This window comes from Halichoerus grypus, chromosome 6 (genome assembly GCF_964656455.1).
Source record: "Halichoerus grypus chromosome 6, mHalGry1.hap1.1, whole genome shotgun sequence".
Classification (NCBI taxonomy): domain Eukaryota; kingdom Metazoa; phylum Chordata; class Mammalia; order Carnivora; family Phocidae; genus Halichoerus; species Halichoerus grypus.
Window position 1 is genome coordinate 62,460,871 of NC_135717.1, and position 19,930 is coordinate 62,480,800.

The following is a 19,930-nucleotide window of genomic DNA, read 5'->3' on the forward strand; positions in this document are numbered from 1 at the left end:
TACATTTATCATGTTGGTTGCTCTTTCTACTTGTTTCTCAGACCTTCCCTCTGGGTCATTTTCTCTCTCCAAAAAACACCTCTTAGTGTTACTTTCTGTTTGTTATTGAAGTATAATTGACACACTATGTTACATTAGTTTCAGGTGTACAATATAGTGATCTGACAACTTTATACATTACAAACCGCAAATGTAGCTACCATCTGTCACCATACAACGCTATTACAATACCACTGACTATATTCCCTATGCTGTAACTTTCATCCCTCTGACTTATTCATTACATCGTTTAAAGCCTGAACCTCCCACTCCTCTTTATTCCTTTTTGCCCACACCCATCCTCTCCAACAACCAAACTCTCCAGTTTATTCTCCATATTTATGGCTCTGTTACTAATCTTTTGTTTGTTCATTTGTTTTTTTTGTTTGTTTTTTTGTTTGTTCATTTCTCTAGATTCCACATATAAGTGAAATCATATAATATTTGTCTTTCTCTAACTTATTTCACTTAGCATAAAACGCTCTAAGTCTATCCATATTGTCACAAATGACAAGATCTCCTTCTTTTTATAGCTGAATAATATTCCATTGTGTGTGTGTGTGTGTGTGTATATATCACATCTTCTTTATCCATTCATCTAGTGATGTACACTTGGATTGCTTCCATATCTTAGCTATTATAAATAATGCTGCAATGAACAAGGGGGTATATATATCTTTTCAAGTTAAAGTTTTTGTTTTCAAACTTAAACAGGTGAAAGTAGTAAAGGAAAAAGAAAAAAGAACTAATCCAAGTAACTCATCAACATAGAATTTAACATATACCTTATACTCAGTCTTGGACAAGAATGCTGCTAAGGGTGAGGGGGGGCAGGTAGTTCAAAAGAAATCACAAAATCTTTTTAGTAGGTTTGTTTTTGTAGTGATACAGGAGAAGAAATTCTTAAATAATCTTGGAAGTATTATAAGGTTGAACAAAAGAGTAAATGTACTGATGTTAAGAGTTAGAATTCTAACTGTGGAAAGAAGGACATATACATATGAAATGAAGGAAGGTAAGAATAAGCCCTGAGTTGAGAGACTGGTATTAAAGGTGTCTGTGACAACTCCAGATTTCTTTTTTTTTTTTTTTTTTAAGATTTTATTTATTTGAGAGAGAGAGAGAGACAGCGAGAGAGGGAACACAAGTAGGGGGAGTGGGAGAGGGAGAAGCAGGCTTCCCACTGAGCATGGAGCCTGATGCGGGGCTTGATCCCAGGACCCTGGGATCATGACCTGAACCGAAGGCAGCCGCTTAACTGACTGAGCCACCCAGGGCTCAGTCCATTCATGTATATATGCACTTTATTTGTAAATAGGAATATAAGTATATGAACTGTGTATATGTATATGTGTGCATATATACATACATTTCCTAGTTCTGTCTGCTGAAATGGCATAAAAGCATTTATCCCAGGATCACTGGACACAATTAACTATCAGATATTGGTTTCTAATGCCATTCCACATCAAAGAAACAGGATTTTATCAGCAAGACGCTGAATATGAAGCCTGAAACCCTCCTTTCCCTGGAAAAATAGGGATTTAACATCAAACAAACCAAATGCCTCTGAGAAATCCCAAAACCAGTTAAAAGTTTCCTGTATCTTAGGCAAAGACAAAACCAACCACATCAAAGTCCACTAAAAAAGATTTGATACTCTCAACATTAACTTGCCAGATCCTCTCCTTATTCTCACATGGCAGCACAATTGGGAAGAAATCCTCAACTCTTGTTTTCCCCTTGGGGATGGAAAGGAGTAGAACACACATCCAATATTCTGACATTTGGGGCAAGGGGTTATCCAAGCAGCCAGTTTCCCTCTTGCCTCTATCCAAGTATTGACAACAATAGGATGCCAGATTGAGAATCTCTGAGAACTAAGACTAGAATACACGATGCACTAGGGTTTGCAGTACCAAAAACAGACACAGGGTGGAGCGCCTATACTGAAATTTATAGCAGCACCAGGGAGGCACTAGGGGGAGTACCTGAGTAGAAACCTACAAGCCTCTTCTAATAGATTACATGCACAAGCCCAGAGAAACACGTATTCAAAAAAGACTGAAGAGGTCTCCAGAATCCAGGCAGACTGAATGGAGAAAGTCCTCCCTGTAGGAAATCAGACCACAAAATCTAGAAGAGTTGGTTGACGCTTCAGAGACCAGATCTGCACAACAAAAAGTAACAAGACATACAAAGGAAAAGGGAAACCATGGCACATTTAAAATTAAATCTCCAGAAACTAAAGAAGCAGAAATATACGAATTGCCAAAGAATTCAAAATTGTCATCATAAGGATATTTAATGAGCTAAAAGAGAGCACAAAAAGACAACAAAGGAAATCAATAGATGAGCATGAGAATATTGAGGAAAAAAAAAACTATGAAGAAAAACCACACAGAAATTCTGGAACTACAGAATACAATAATCGAATTGGAAAAAAATCCATTAGGGGAACTCAACAACAGACTTAACCAGGTAGAAGAAAGAATCAGCAAACTAGAAGACAAGACTTCCAAAATAATCAAGGCAGAAAAGGGGGGAAAAAAAAGAGAGAGAGAGAAAGAGAGATCCTAAAGGACATATGGGATACCATGGAACAGAACAAAATATGTATTATGGGAATTGAAGAAGGAAGAAAAAAGAAAGGGGCGTGGAACTTATTTGAAGAAATAATGACTGAAAATTTCTCAAATCTGAGGAGAAAAATAGACATACGAATTCAAATAACTTGAAAAACTCCAACTAGGAAAATACCTGAAGAGATCTACCCTGAGATCAAACTGTCAAAAGTCATAGAGAATTTTGTCGACAGCAAGAGAAATACAACTCAGTACATACAAGAAAGTTCTCATCAGATCATCAGCAGATTTCTAACCATTAAGATTATGGGCTACAAGGGAACAGGATGATATAGTCAATACACTGAAAGAAAAACTGCCAAACAAAAATACTATATCTGGCAAAACCATCCTTCAAATATGAGGGAGAAATCAAGACTTCCCCAGATAAAAAAAAAACTACTCAAAGGAAACCATCACCACTAGACCTTCCTTATGAGAAATCCCGAAGGGAGTCCTAAAAGTCCTAAAAGTTAAGGAGAAAAGACAATAAACATCAACACAAAACCATATGAAAATACAAAATTCCCTGGTAAAGGTAAATATATCCACAAATATCCTGTAGTATTGTAAAATACATGAATAGATCACTTATAAATCTGGCACAGAATTTTTTAAGATGAAAACTAATTATAAATTTAAAGTAATGGCTTGCAATGTAAAAAGAGGTAATTTATGTCATGAGTAACAAAACAGGAGGGACAGGGATGTAAAAGAGTTTTTATAGGCAATTGAAGTTGTTATCAGTTTAAAATAGATTGTTATAACTTTAATAAGTTTTATATAATTGCAATGGTAACCACTAAGGAAATATCTATAAAATATACACAAAGGGAAATGAGAAGGGAATCAAAATATGTCATTACAAAAAAAAAAAAAAAAAATCAACAAAACACAAAAGAAAATACCAAGAGAGAAAAAGAGGAACCAAAAGCTACCAGACAAACAGAAAACATTAACAAAATGGCAACAGTAAGCCCTTCCTACCAGTAATTACATTAAATGTAAATGGATTAAACACACCAACAAAAAGACACAGATTGAATTCATTATTTTTCTTAAAAATAAAAAAAAAAGATCCAACTATATCCTGCCTATAACAGGCTCTTTTTAAATCTTAGGACTCACACAGGCTCAAAGTAAAAGGACAGAAGAAAACATTCCATAGAAAAAGGAATTTAAAGAAAGCAGGGGTGGCCATTCTTAGACAAAATAGAGATTAAGACAAAACTATCAAAAAAAGAAAAAGAAGGATAGTACATAGTGATATTAGGGTCAATTCACTAGGATGATAAAACAGTTATAAATACACATACACCTAACATTAAAGCACTCAAATATATGAAGCAAACACTAACAGAACTAAAGGGAGAAACAGCAACACAATAATAGTAGGACATTTCAATATCCCCACTTTCAGTTATGGCAAAAACAATCAGACAGAATATCAATTAGAAACAAAGGACTAAACAATACTGTAAAATAGACATAACAAACATACAGAATACCCCACCCAACAACAGCAAAACACATGTTCTTCTCAAGCATACATAGAACATTCTCCAAGATAGACTACCTGTTAGGACACAAAGTAAGTTTTAACAAATTTAAGATCAAAATCACACAAAGCATTTTTTCAAACACAATGGTGTAAACTAGAAATCAGTATCAGAAAGAAAAAAAAAAATCCACAAACATGTAAAAATTAACATGCTCTTCAACAATCCATAGATCAAAGAAAAAATCATAATGGAATTTAGAAAATATCTGAAGGTAAATGAAAACAAAAAACAAAATACTATGGGATTCAGCAAAATCAGTACAAAAAGTTTATGGTGGTAAATGTTTACATTTAAAAATCACAAATGAACAATCTAACCTTTCACCTAAAGGAACAACAACAAAAAAATTTTAACCCAGATTTTGCAGAAGAAAGGAGATAATAAATATTAGAGCAGAGATAAATGAAATAGAGAATAGAAAAAAATCAATTATACCAAGAGTAGTTTTTGAAAAGATTAACAAAAGTGAACAAGCACTTGGCTATATTAAGTATGAAAAAAAGAATATTCAAATAGCTAAAATTAGAAATGAGAGAAGAGATATTATAATGATGTCCACTCCACTCAAAGACAAAAGATCATAAAAGACTATTGGATAACATAGAAGAAATGGATAAATTCCTAGAAACATACAATCAATCAAGGCCAATCCACGAAAAAATAAAATATAAAAAAATCTGTACAGACCTGTAACTAGTGAGGAGATTAAAGCAGTAATCAAAAACCTCCCAAAAAAGAAAAGCCCAGAACCAGATGGCTTCACTAGAGAATTCCATCACTTAAAAAAAGAATTAACACCAACCTTTCTCAAACTCTTCCAAAGAATCAGAAAGGAGGAAATTCCCAAACCAACTCCATAAGGCCAGCATTATCGTGATATCAAAACTACACAAAAACGCAAGAAAACTACAGACAAATATCCCTGATTAATAATGATAGAAAAAAAGGATGCAAAAATCCTACAAAATACTAGCAAAAAGAATTTAAAAGCACATTAAGGGACACTTGGGTGGCTCAGTCAGTTAAGTGTTCAGCTCAGGTCTTGGTCTTATGATCATGAGTTCAATCCCAGTGCTGGACTCTATGCTGGGCGTGGAGTGTACTTTAAAAAAAAAAAAAAAAAAAAAAAAGAAAGCACACATTAAAAGGGTCACACAGTAAAACCAAAAAGGATTTATGTCTGGAACACAAGCCTGGCTCACTGTTTGCAATAACATGAAACAATGTAATACGCTACATAAACAAAATGAAGGACAAGAACCACATGATCATTTCAATAGATGCAGGAAAAGCTTTTGATAAAATTCAACACTCCTTCATGATTAAAAAAAAAAAACTCAATAAACTAAGAATAGAGGAAAACTAACTCAACATAAAAATCCATATATAAACAGGCCATAGCAAAGAGCATATTCACTGGGAAAAGACTAGGAGGTTCTTCTCTAGGATCAAGAATAAGGCAAATCTGCCCATCTCACCAGCACTATTCAGCATAGTACTGGGAGTTCCAGAGAAATTAAAAAACAACAAAAAGAATAAAAGGCATACAAATTGGAAAAGAAAAAGCAAAATTATCTCTATCTGCAAATGACATGATCTATATGCAGGAAACCCTAAAGATTACACATACACACACATACACACATGCACACACACAGACACACACACCACTCACACAATGTTAGAACTAATAAATTCAGCAAAATTGCAGGACACAAAATCAACACTCAAAAAAATCTGTTATATTTCTATATATTAACAATGTCCAATCCAAAAAGAAAATTAAGAAAACAATCTCTTTTACTATAGCATCAAAAATCTAAAAATATTTAGGAATAAACCTAACCAAGGAGGTGAACAATATATACACAGAAAACCGAAAACACTGCTAAAAGAAATCAAAGATACAAATAAATGGAAAGACATCCCACGCTCATGGATTTGAAGACTTAATATTGTTAAAATATTTATACTATCCAAAGTGATCTACAGATTCAATGTAATCCCTATAGAAATCCCAATGGAATATTTTGTAGAAATAGAAAAAAACATACTAAAATACACATGGCATCTCAAGATACCCTGAATACCCAAAACAATCTTAAAAAAGAAAAACAAAGTTGGAGGCTTCAAACATCCTGATTTCAAAATATACTACAAAGCAACTGTAATTAAGAAAGTGCCTTATTGGCATAAAGATATATACATACCTACACATAAAACTGATACAGTTTTATTATACCACAGTTCAATTATATCTCGATTTTCAAAAATTAAAAAAATAACCTGACACAAATGTAACATTGTGTCAACTACACTTCAATAAAAAATAAAGTAAAAAATTTAAAATATAAAGAGACCAACAGAACAAAACTGAGAGACCAGAAATAAACCTTTGCATATATAGCAAAATAAGTCTTGGCAAGAGTACCAAGACAACACAATGAGGAAAGAACAATCTCTTCAACAAATACCACTGCGGAAACTGGATATCCACATGCAAACAAATAAAACAAAATTGGACCCTTACACCACTTACACCATGTACAAAATTAACTCAGAATAAATCCATGACCTACATATAAGATCTAAACCTATTACACTCCTAGAAGAAAACAGAATAAAAACTTCAGGACACTGGATTTGGCAATGGTTTCTTGGACATGACTTCAAAAGCAAAGGCTTATTAACAAAAGCAAAAATAAATAAGTGAGACTATATCAAACTAAAAAGTTACTGCATAGTCAAAGAAACAATCAAGGACATGAAAAGAGCAATCTATAGAAAGAGAGAAAATATTTGCAAAGCATATATTTGATAAGGGGTTAATATCCAAAATATATAAGGAACTAATACAACTCAATAGTAAATAAATAAATAAATAAATAAATAAATAAATAAATAAAAATGGGCAAAAGACATTTTTTTCAAAGGAAGACATACAAATGGCCAACAGGTACATAAAAAGGTGCTCAGCATCATTAATCATCAGGGAAATGTAAATCAAAATCACAGTGAAATACTACCTTACACCTGTTAGAATGGCTATTACCAAAAAGATAAGAAAAAACAATTGTTGACAAAGATTTGGAGAAAAGGGAATCCTGTGCACCATTGGTGGGAAGGGAAATTGGTACAGCAGCTATGGAAAACAGTATGAAGACTCTTCAAAAATTTAAAAACAGAACTACCATATAATCTAGTGATCCCACTTCCAGATATATATCCAAAGGAAACAAAATTAGTATCTCAAAGAAATACCTGCACTCCTATGTTCACTGCAGCATTATTCACAATAACCAAGATATGAAAACAACCTAAGTGCCCATGGATGGATGACTGGATAAAGAAATCGTAATACACACACACACACTGTGATTTTATTCAGCCATAATAAAATAAGGAAGTCCTGCCGTTTGTGACAACATGGGTGAATCTGGAAGACGTTATGCTAAGTGAAATAAGCCAGACACGAAAAGACAAATATTGCATGATCTCACTTACATGTGGATAAGAAGAAAGAAAGAAAGAAAGAAAGAAAGAAAGAAAGAAAGAAAGAAAGAAAGAAAGAAAGAAAGGAAGGAAGGAAGGAAGGAAGGAAGGAAGGAAGGAAGGAAGAAAGAAAGAAAGAAAGAAAGAAAAAGAAAGAAAGAAAGAAAGAAAGACCACCAAACTCAGAGTAACACAGAGTAGAATGGTAGTTACCAGTGGCTGGGGGTCATAAAGAGTTATTGTTTAATGTATATAGTTTCAGTTTTGCAAGATGAAAAGAGTTCTGAGATGGACAGAGGTGATCATTGCACAATATTAATGTATTTAATAACACTGAACTGTACACATAAAAATGGTTAATATAGGGGCGCCTGGGTGGCTCAGTCGTTAAGCATCTGCCTTCGGCTCAGGTCATGATCCCAGGGTCCTGGGATCGAGTCCCACATAGGGCTCCCTGCTCAGTGGGAAGCCTGCCTCTCCCACTCCCCCTGCTTGTGTTCCCTCTCTCGCTTTGTCTCTGTCAAATAAATAAATAAAATCTTTAAAAAAAAAAAAAAGCTAACATAAAAAAAATGGTTACTATAGTAAGTTGTACAGTATGTGTATTTTGCCACAATAAAAAATTAGAGAAGATATATATCAATGTACATATAAATGAATGTGCATATACAGACATACACAACATGTGTGTACATATATATGTGTGTGTATAAATGTGTATATGTATATATATGTGCTTGTGTGTATATATACACTCACAGCATGCTAGAAAACATTTTCTAAAATGTTAATGATGCGTATATACTAGATTGAGACTACAGGTAACATGTTTTCCTATATACTTTTCTCAATTTCAAATGTTCCACAATAATATGTTTACAATAAATGGCTCCTGGGTGGCTTAATCAGTTAAGAATCCAACTCTTGGTTTCAGCTTGGGACATGATCTCAGGGTTTTGAGATCCAGCCCCCAATTCAGACTCTGTGCTTAGTGGTGAGTCTGCTTAAGATTCTCTCTCCCCTTCCCTCTGTCCCTCCTCTCGCTCATGCATTCTCTCTCTCAAAATAAATAAATCTTTAAAAAATAATAATATGTTTACAATCAGATAAGAAACAATAAATACTATTTTCCAAAAGTCAAAAAATAATAAAAGTTGATCCCATTTACAATTACACCCACAAGCATAAAATACCTAGGAATAAATCTAACCGAAGAGGAAAAGGATCTGTACTCAGAAAACTATAGAATACTCATGAAAGAATTTGAGGAAGACACAAAGAAATGGAAAAAAGGTTCCATGCTCATGGATAGAAGAACAAATCTTGTGAAAATGTCTATGCTACCTAGATCAATCTACACATTTAATGCAATCCCTATCAAAATACCATCAACTTTTTTGGAAGAAATGGATCAAATAATCCTAAAATTTGTATGGAATCAGAAAAGACCCTGAATAGCCAGAGGAATGTTGACAAAGAAAAGCAAAGCTGGCGGCATCACAATTCCAGACTTCCAGCTCTCGTCATCAAGACAGTATGGTACTGGCACAAAAACAGACACACAGATCAATGGAACAGAATAGAGAGCCCAGAAATAGACCCTCAACTCTATGGTCAACTAATCTTTGACAAAGCAGGAAATGGAGAAAAGACAGTCTCTGCAACAAATGGTGTTGGGAAAATTGCACAACCACACGCAGAAGAATGAAACTGGACCATTTCCTTACACCACACACAAAAATAGACACAAAATGGATGAAAGGCCTAAATGTGAGCCAGGCACCCATCAAAATCCTTGAGGAGAGAACGGTGGGAAAAAAAAGATGGTGGAGGATTAGGGAAAGCTATTCCAACTGGTCACCGGAATTGAGCTGGATATCTACCAGACCACTCTGAACACCCATGAAATCAGGCTGAGATGTAAGAAGATAGATCTGGATCTCTACAAACAGAATATTGCAAGTGGTTGGTTTCCAGGTATGAAGCAGGGAGCCATGATTCGCCGGGCACATATCCGAAGATAAACAGAAGGGGGAGGGAACCATGGGGATCCTGCACCACCAGTGAGCCATAGCCTCCCGCGCTGGGGACAGGGCACAGACTTGCAGACCGGTAGTGATGGGGAAAGGACTTTAGGGCAGCCCCCCTGGACTGAAACCTGGAGGAGTGGGGCCCGCGTGCGAACTGGGGGTGGCTGGCGGTTTTAGAAGCACAAAGGACAGAGATGTGTCCGAACCTGGAGGCAAGGACTGGGAGCGCAGCTGAGGGGCTCACAACCCAGGATGCTGCAGTTTATAGCAGCACAGATAGAAACGGAGATAGTGTGGCCTGGAGAGCTCACTGAAGTACAGACTGCGATCTCTCTGCTCTGAGGCAGTGGGTTTGAAATAATCTCTTCTGCTCTGACTGTCAGAAGAGATGCAGAAAGCCACCAGGGAAAGCTGCCAGAGAACAAAAGCCCCCAAAACACAGTTTTCACTGAGCCCATCCCCCACCAACCCCCACAGAGGGCAGGGCAACTCTGCCCAAACAGGGTTGCCTGGGTAACCGCAAGGCAGGCCCCTCCCCCAGAAGACAGGCTGGGAGAACAAGAGGCCAGCAACCCTAAGGTCCCTTGCTTGGGTTGTGATCAATAATTTGGACTCTGTACATTCCCTCAACCTCCCCTCAACATAATGACTAGGAGGAGAAACCCCCAAAATAGGAAAGACTCAGAGACTGTGACTTCTGCCATAGATTAACAAATGGATACAGACATAACCAAGATGTCGGAGATGGAATTCAGGGTAGCAATTGTGAAGACAATAGCTAGAATGGAGAAATCGATTAATGGCAACAGAGAGTCTCTAAGGGCAGAAATGAAAGCTGAATTGGCAGAATTTAAAAACACTATCGATGAGATCCAATCTAATCTAGATAATCTAACAGCTAGGGTAACTGAGGCAGAAGAACAAATTAGTGATCTAGAAGACCAATTCATAGACAAGAAGGAAAAAGAGGAGGCCAGTGAAAAACAACTCAAAATCCATGAAAATAGAATCAGAGAAATAAGTGCCACCACGAAACATTCCAATGTCAGAATTATTGGGATCCCTGAGGGGGTGGAGAGAGAGAGAGGACTAGAAGATATATTTGAGCAAATCCTAGCTGAGAACTTCCCTTATCTGGAGAATGAAACAAACATGCATGATCTAGAGGCAGAGCGGACCCCTCCCAAGATCAAGGAAAACAGACCAATGCCCCGGCATGTAATAGTAAAACTGGCAAATCTTACACCCAAGGAAACCATCTTAAGGGCAGTTAGGGGAAAGAGATTCCTTAGATACAGAGGGAGGGACATCAGAGTAACCTCAGACCTATCCACAGAGACCTGGCAAGCCAGAAAGGGCTGGCAAGACATATTCAGGGCACTTAATGAGAAGAACATGCAGCGAAGAATACTTAATCCAGCAAGGCTGTCATTTAGAATGGATGGAGAGATGCAGAGCTTCCAAGACCAGTAGAAACTGAAAGAATATGTGACCACTAAGCCGGCCCTGCAAGAAATATTAAGGGGGCTTCTATAAAAGGAGAAAGACCCCAAGAGTGATATAGAACACAAATTTACAGAGACAATCTATAGAAACAAGGACTTCACAAGCAACATGATGACAATAAATTCATATCTTTCAATAATCACTTTCAATGTGAACAGCCTAAATGCTCCCATGAAATGGCACAGGGTTGCAGACTGGATAAAAAGACAGGACCCATCCATATGCTGTCTACAAGAGACTCATTTTGAACCTAAAGACACATCCAGACTGAAAGTGAAGGGATGGAGATCCATCTTCCATGCCAACGGACCTCAAAAGAAAGCTGGGGTAGCAATTCTTATATCAGACAAATTATCTTTTAAGCTAAAGACTGTAGTTAGAGACACAGAAGGACACTACATCACTCTTAAAGGGTCTATCCAACAAGATCTAACAATTGTAAATATCTATGCCCCCAAGATGGGAGCAGCCAACTACATAAGCCAACAGTTAACTAAAATAAAGAGTCATATTGGTAACAATATGTTAATTGTAGGAGATCACAATACTCCACTCTCAGCAGTAGACAGATCATCTAAGCAGAAAATCAACAAAGAAACAAGAGCTTTGAATGACACACTGGACCAGATGGACCTCATAGATATATACAGAACATTCCACCCTAAAACAAAAGAATACTCATTCTTCTCAAGCACACATGGAACTTTCTCCAGAATAGACCACATACTGGGTCACAAATCAGGTCTCAACCAATACCGAAAGACTGAGATTATTCCCTGCATCTTCTCAGACCATAATGCTTTAAAACTGGAACTCAATCACAAGAAAAAATTTGGCAGAAATTCAAACACTTGGAAGCTAAAGCCCACTCTGCTCAAGAATGTTTAGGTCAACCAAGAAATCAAAGAACTTAGACAGTTCATGGAAACCAATGAGAATGAAAACACATCAGTCCAAAATCTACGGAAAACTGCAAAGGCGGTCCTAAGGGAAATACATAGCCATCCAAACCTCACTCAAAAAAACAGAAAAATCTCAAATTCGCCAACTAATTGTACACCTTAAAGAACTAGAGAAAAAGCAACAAACAATGACTAAGCCACGCATTAGAAGAGAAATAATTAAGATTAGAGCAGAGATCAATTAAACAGAAACCAGAAACACAGTAGATCAGAGCAATGAAACTAGAAGCTGGTTCTTTGATAGAATTAATATGATCGATAAACCACTGGCCTGACTTATCCAAAAGAAAAGAGAAAGGACCCGAATTAATAAGATTATGAATGAAAGGGGAGAGATCACGACTAACACCAAGGAAATAGAAACAATTATTAGAAATTATTATCAACAACTATATGCCAATAAATTGAGCAACCTGGAAGAAATGGATGCCTTCCTGGAAACCTATAAACTCCCAAGACTGAAACAGGAAGAAATTGACAACCTGAAGAGGCCAATAACCAGCAATGAGATTTAAGCAGTGATCAAAAACCTCCCCAAAAAACAAAGTGCAGAGCCTGATGGATTCCCTGGGGAATTCTACCAAACTTTCAAAGAAGAAATAATACGTATTCTCCTGAAGCTGTTTCAAAAAAATAGAAACATAAGGAAAGCTTCCAGACTCATTCTATGAGGCCAACATTACCTTAATCTCCAAACCAGGCAAAGACCCCATCAAAAAGACCGATATCCCTGATGAATATGGATTCCAAAATCCTCAACAAAATCCTAGCTAATAGGATCCAACAATACATTAAAAGGATCATCCACCGCGACCAAGTGGGATTTATCCCCGGGATGCAAGGGGTGGTTCAACATTTGCAAGTCAATCAATGTGACAGAACACATTAATAAGAGAGAAAAGAACAATATGTTCCTCTCAATTGATGCAGAAAAAGCATTTGACAAAATACAGCATCCTTGCCTGATTAAGACTCTTTAGAGTATAGGGATAGAGGAAACGTTCCTGAAGTTCATAAAATCCATCTATGAAAAACCCAAAGCAAATATCATCCTCACTGGGGAAAGCTGAGAGCCTTTCTCTTAAGATCAGGAACACGACCAGGATGCCCACTCTCACCACTATTATTCAACACAGTACCAGAAATCTTAGCAATAGCAATCAGACAACAAAAAGCAATAAAACGTATTCAAATGGGCAATGAAGAAGTCAAACTCTCTCTCTTCGCAGATGTCATGATACTTTATGTGAAAAATCCAAAAGACTCTATCCCCAAATTACTAGAACTCATTCAGCAATTCAGTAATGTGGCAGGATACGAAATCAATGCACAGAAATCAGTTGCTTTCTTATATACTAACAATGCAACTGTAGAAAAAGAGATTAAAGAAATGATTCCGTTTACAATAGCACCAAAAAGCATATGATACCTTGGAATAAACCTAACCAAAGAGGTAAAGGATCTATAATCTAGAAACTACAGAACACTCATGAAAAAAACTGAAGACACAAAAAGATGGAAAAACATTCCATGCTCATGGATCTAAAGAATAAACATTGTTAAAATGTCTATGCTACCCAGAGCAATCCATACCTTCAATGCCATCCCGATCAAAATTCCAATGACATTTTTCAAAGTGCTGGAACAAACAATCCTAAAATTTGTATGGAATCAGAAAAGACCCCAAATCGCCAAGGATATGCTGAAAAAGAAAAACAAAGTTGGGGGCACCACGTTGCCTGATTTCAAGCTATATTACAAAGCAGTGATCACCAAGACAGCATGGTACTGGAACAAAAACAGACATATAGACCAATGGAACAGAATAGAGAGCCCAGATATGGACCCTCAACTCTATGGTCAAATAACCTTTGACAAAGCAGGAAAAAACATGCAATGGAAAAAAAACAGTCTCTTCAATAAATGGTGCTGGGAAAATTGGACAGCTATATACAGAAGAATGAAACTTAACTGTTCTCTAACACCCTACACAAAGATAAACTCAAAATGGATGAAGGACCTCAATGTGAGACAGGAATCCATTGACATTGGCCACAGCAACTTCTTTCAAGATACATCTCCAAAGGCTAGTGAAACAAAAGCAAAAATGAACTTTTGGGACTTCATCAAGATAAAAAGCTTCTGCACAGCAAAGGAGACAGTCAACAAAACAAAGACGCAACCCACAGAATGGGAGAAGATATTTGCAAATGACACTACAGACAAAGGGCTGATTTCCAAGATCTATAAAGAACTTCTCAAACTCAACACCCAAAAAACAAATAATCAAGTCCAAAAATGGGCAGAAGACAGGAACAGACACTTCTCCAAAGAAGACATACAAATGACTAACAGACACATGAAAAAATGTTCATCATCATTAGCCATCAGGGAAATTCAAGTCAAAACCACATTGAGATACCACCTTTCACCAGTTAGAATGGCAAAAACTGACAAGGCAAGAAACACCAAATGTTGGAGAGGTTGTGGAGAAAGGGGAACCCTCTCACACTGTTGGTGGGAATGCAAGTTGGTATAGTCACTTTGGATAACAGTATGGAGGTTCCTCAAAAAATTCAAAATAGAACTACCCTATAACCCAGCAATTGCACTACTGGGTATTTACCTCAAAGACATAGATGTAGTGAAAAGAAGGGCCATACACACCCCAATGTTCATAGTAGCAATGTCCACAATAGCCAAACTGTGGAAAGAGCTGAGATGCCCTTCAACAGATGAATGGATAAAGAGGATGTGGTCCATACATACAAAGGAATATTACTCAGCCATCAGAAAGGATGAATACCCAACTTTTACATCAGCATGGATGGGACTGGAGGAGATTATGCTAAGTGAAATAAGTCAAGCAGAAAAAGTCAATTATCATATGGTTTCACTTATTTGTGGAACATAAGGAATAACATGGAGGACATTAGGAGAAGGAAGGGGAAAATGAAGGGAGGAAAATTGGAGGGAGGGACGAACCATGAGAGACTATGGACTCTGAGAAACAAACTTAGGATTTTAGAGGGAAGGGGGTTGGGGGGATGGGTTAGCCTGGGGGTATTAAGGAAGGCACGTACTGCATGGAGCACTGGGTATTATATGAAAACAATGAATCGTGGATCACTACATCAAAAACTAATGATGTATGGTGACTAACATAATAAAATTAAATTAAAATAAAAATATAAAATCCTTGAGAACACAGGCAACATCCTCTTTGACCTCAGCCACAGCAACTTCTTCCTAGAAACATCACCAAAGGCAAGGGAAACAAGGGCAAAAATGAACTATTGGGACTTCATCAAGATAAAAAGCTTTTGCACAGCAAAAGAAACAGTCAACAAAACCAAAAGACAACCGACAGAATGGGAGAAGATATTTGCAAATGACATATCAGATAAAGGGCTAGTATCCAAAATCTATAAAGAACTTATCAAACTCAACACCCAAAGAACAAATGATGCAATCATGAAATGGGCAGAAGACATGAACAGACATTTTTCCAAAAAAGACATCCAAATGGCCAACAGACCCATGAAAAAGGGCTCAACATCACTTGGCATCAGGGAAATCCAAATCAAAAGCTCAATGAGATACCACCTCACACCAGTCAGAATGGCTAAAATTAACAAGTCTGGAAACGACAGATGTTGGCAAGGATGCAGAGAAAGGGGCACCCTCCTACACTGTTGGTGGGAATGCAAGCTGGTGCAGCCACTCTGGAAAACAGTATGGAGGTTCCTCAAAAAGTTGAAAAGAGAGCTACCCTACAAACCAGCAATTGCACTACTGGGTATTTACCCCAAAGATACAAATGTAGTGATCCAAAGGGGCACATGCACCCCAATCTTTACAGGAGCAATGTCCACAATAGCCAAACTAGGGAAAGAGCCTAGGTGTCCATCAACAAATGAATGGATAAAGAAGATGTGGTGTATATATATACAATGGAATATTATGCAGCCATCAAAAAAATGAAATCTTGCCATTTGCAATGACGTGGATGGAACTAGAGGGTATTATGCTAAGTGAAATAAGTCAATCAGAGAAAGACAAGTATCATATGGTCTCACTGATATGAGGAATTAGAGAAACAAGACAGAGGATCATAGGGGAAGGGAGGGAAAAATGAAACAAGACAAAACCAGTGAGAGAGACAAACCATAAGAGACTCTTAATCTCAGGAAATAAACTGAGGTTTGCTGGAGTGGAGGGGGGTGGGAGGGATGGGGTGGCTGGGTGATGGACATTGGGGAGGGTATGTACTATGGTGAGCGCTGTGAATTGTGTAAGACTGATGAATCACAGACCTGTACCCCTGAAACAAATAATCCAGTATATGTTAATTAAAAAAATTTTTTTTAATAGTATTATATACATATTATAGGCAAAAAATATTTTCCAAAATAATTAAATATACTGAAATGTAGATGGGGATGCATATGGATTCTGAAATAAAATTAACTTTGTTTTGTTAGTCTTTTCAAAAGGTAATATTTGGGACAGTAAAAGGCAGTAAGACCAATAGATTATAGTTCCAAATGGAATCAAAGCACTTTTGGAGCCAGAATATTAGACAGTAGTACTTTTACCCTCACTCAATAGTACATACCAAATAGTATGTTCAGTATTATATCATTTTTTCTAAATCTTTATAACTTTGGAAAATCAGGAAGGGAAACAAAAATATGTTAACAGTAGTTGGTTATCTTGGGGAAATAGGATTATGGTAATTTTTGTTTTCTTCTTTATGCATATCTTTTTTGAAATTTTCATTAATTATGACATATTACTTTTGTAATATAAATTACCTTATTTGGATGGAACTGGAGGGTATTATGCTAAGCAAAATAAGTTAGAGAAAGACAAATACCATATGATTTCACTCATACGCAGAATTTAAGAAACAAAACAGATGAACATAGGGAAAGGGAAGGAAAAATAAAATAAGATAAAAACAGAGAGGGAGGTAAACCTTAAGAGACTCTTAACCGGGCGCCTGGGTGGCTCAGTTGGTTAAGCGACTGCCTTCGGCTCAGGTCATGATCCTGGAGTCCCTGGATCGAGTCCCACATCGGGCTCCCTGCTCGGCAGGGAGTCTGGTTCTCCCTCTGACCCTCCCCCCTCTCATGTGCTCTCTCTCATTCTCTCTCTCTCAAATAAATAAATAAAATCTTTAAAAAAAAAAGAGAGACTTAACTATAGGAAACAAACTGAAGGTTGCTGGAGGGGTGGGGGGGATGGGATAACTGGGGGATGGGCATTAAGGAGGGCACTTGAAGTAATGAGCACTGGGTGTTATACGCAACTGATGAATCACTAACTTCTACCCCTGAAACTAATAATACACTATATGTTAACTAAATTGGATTTAAATAAAAATTTTTTAAAACACTAAAATATAAATACTATTAATACTATGTTTTCGGGGCCCCTGCGAGGCTCAGTTGTTAAGCGGCTACCTTCGGCTCAGGTCCTGGGATCGAGCCCTGCATCGGGCTCCCTGCTCCACGGGGAGCCTGCTTCTCCCTCTCCCACCGCCCCCCCAACTTGTGTTCCCACTCTCGCTGTCTCTCTCTTTCTCTCTGTCAAATAAATAAATAAAATCTTTAAAAAAAATACTATGTTTTCATTTGTAAATATGAAAATACTAATGACCCAATCAATGCTGTACTTAAAGGAAAATTCACAGATCTAAATGCCTACATTAAGAATAAAAAAGTAAATAAAACTTTCTAATGCCTTTTATAACTCCTTAAGGCATTGTATTTAGACTAATACTGCTGAATGGATTATCACATTCAAGTTCAAACAACCAGTATAGCTTTAAATATTGTATTACTAAAATTGTTATTAATAACAATTAATGATTTTAATAAATTAATATACAATTTATTAATACAAAATTTAACATTATTAATAATTTAAATCATTAAAATAGTAAATATTTTATACTTGACAGTTTACACAGAATACATACATTACGTTCTTCCTTAGCTGCTTCTTCTAACTGAGCAGCAAATTGTGAACAACATCTCAAGAATGAATTCAGATCATCCCCAACCTTTTGAAAAGAATAACAAAAAAAAGTTACTTTCATTTCAGAATCCATATGCATCTCCATCTACACTTTAGTATATTTAATTATTTTGGAAAATATTTTTTGCCTATAATTTATGTCCCTTCAAACCTATAAGACAAGAAATCATGCTCCAAATGCTATACTAGCAAATTCCTCCAGAAAGTGAAAGAGAGTACATTCTGGGGGCTGGCCCATTAATGACATATATCCTGCTATGCCTCTTTTATTCTCCCCTGCATCACTGCAGAAAAGCAAGCATCCCAGATTTAAACTCCTGAGAGTTATGAATACCCAAAAAAAGGTAGCCACTCTGTACACAGAAATATATAGAAATATCTCTTTGTGTTAGAAAATGAATGCTCATTATGACTTCTCAATATAAGTATACTTGCCAAGAGCTGTAGTCTTTTACCCTCACTCAATGGGCAAATGAACACTTTGAGGAAAAAATAGTGGCAGATGAAAACATCATAATGACTGAATCTTTTCTAGTAGAGTAGTGATTTGTAAATCAGAGACAACCTATGGTACACAAACCTCAGATGCTCATATAGAGTTAGGATTCTCATAGAATGTTCTCCATGAGGAATATGTTCATTTAACACCACATTTTAAAACATACTCACAGGCTGATACACTTTTTTTTTTTTTTTTTTTTTGTCATGAAAAAGACTTATACCCATATAGGAGAGGGGGAACAACTGAATTAATCATTCAGGAAAGTGGGAAAATGAATGAACTAGGTTTATTAATTATAAATATAAGATGAGACTATAAGCATACTTGGGGATTTTTTCTCCTACTCACATTCAGATGCCACAAATATAGAGAAGATGGTGACTGATTTGATCAGGGTTGCAGTTTCACAAAATAAAATCAATATAGCATGGCAGGGCAAGAAATTACATATGCTTGGGAGCAATAATAATAATGGACCATGGAAGTTAAGCTAGGTAAGTTAAGACCACAAGGAGGATTTGGGACAGTAAAAGGCAGTAAGACCAATGGATTATAGTTCCGAATGGAATCAAAGGACTTTTGGAGCCAGAATATTAGACAGACTAAGTGGGAAAGATAAGAGGTAGTGACCACAGATTAAGATGATTGAAACAAATTATGGAAAAGTTAAAGTTATTGGTTATGACAAAGACTAGAGGATACCATCTTGTCAGTTGCTGAGATAGGATAGAAGACAAGATCATTGGAGGAAAGGAATTCAATGAACTGAGATGTTGGATTATTTGCAAAGATCATCTACATGGATATCAAAATCATCCAAAATTATGACAACAGTGTTGTGAGACAAGTATATAATAGTCTTAAAATAGTATCACTTATACTATTATTATAGTATTTTAATGGTCATTATAATAGAGACTATTAGTTGCCTACTAACAGGACCTCAATTTTATTGGGGATGCCAACATGCATAGCTAGTAATAATAATAATAAGGGGCACCTGGGTGGCTCAGTCAGTTAAGTGTCTGCCTTCGGCTTAGATCATTATCCCAGGGTCCTGGCATCAAGCTCTGTGTTGGGCTCCATGCTCAGCGGGGAGCCTGCTTCTCCCTCTCCCTCTGCCCTCCCCATGCCACTCGTGTTCTCTCTCTCTCTCAAATAAATAAAT

At 36.6% G+C, this 19,930-nt stretch overlaps 2 protein-coding genes across 14 annotated transcripts in view; both read right to left on the reverse strand.

Annotated features, from left to right (window-relative positions):
• LOC118555525 (ankyrin repeat domain-containing protein 26-like) overlaps positions 1 to 19,930 on the reverse strand; it is a 511,611-nt gene that overhangs the window by 262,562 nt on the left and 229,119 nt on the right. The gene's annotated exons all lie outside the window — the stretch shown is intronic.
• Positions 1 to 19,930, reverse strand: part of LOC118533185 (coiled-coil domain-containing protein 7) — a 142,563-nt gene that overhangs the window by 107,873 nt on the left and 14,760 nt on the right. The window contains 1 exon segment of the mRNA XM_078073997.1: positions 18,202 to 18,285. Coding sequence (XP_077930123.1) covers positions 18,202 to 18,285 — 84 coding nt within the window.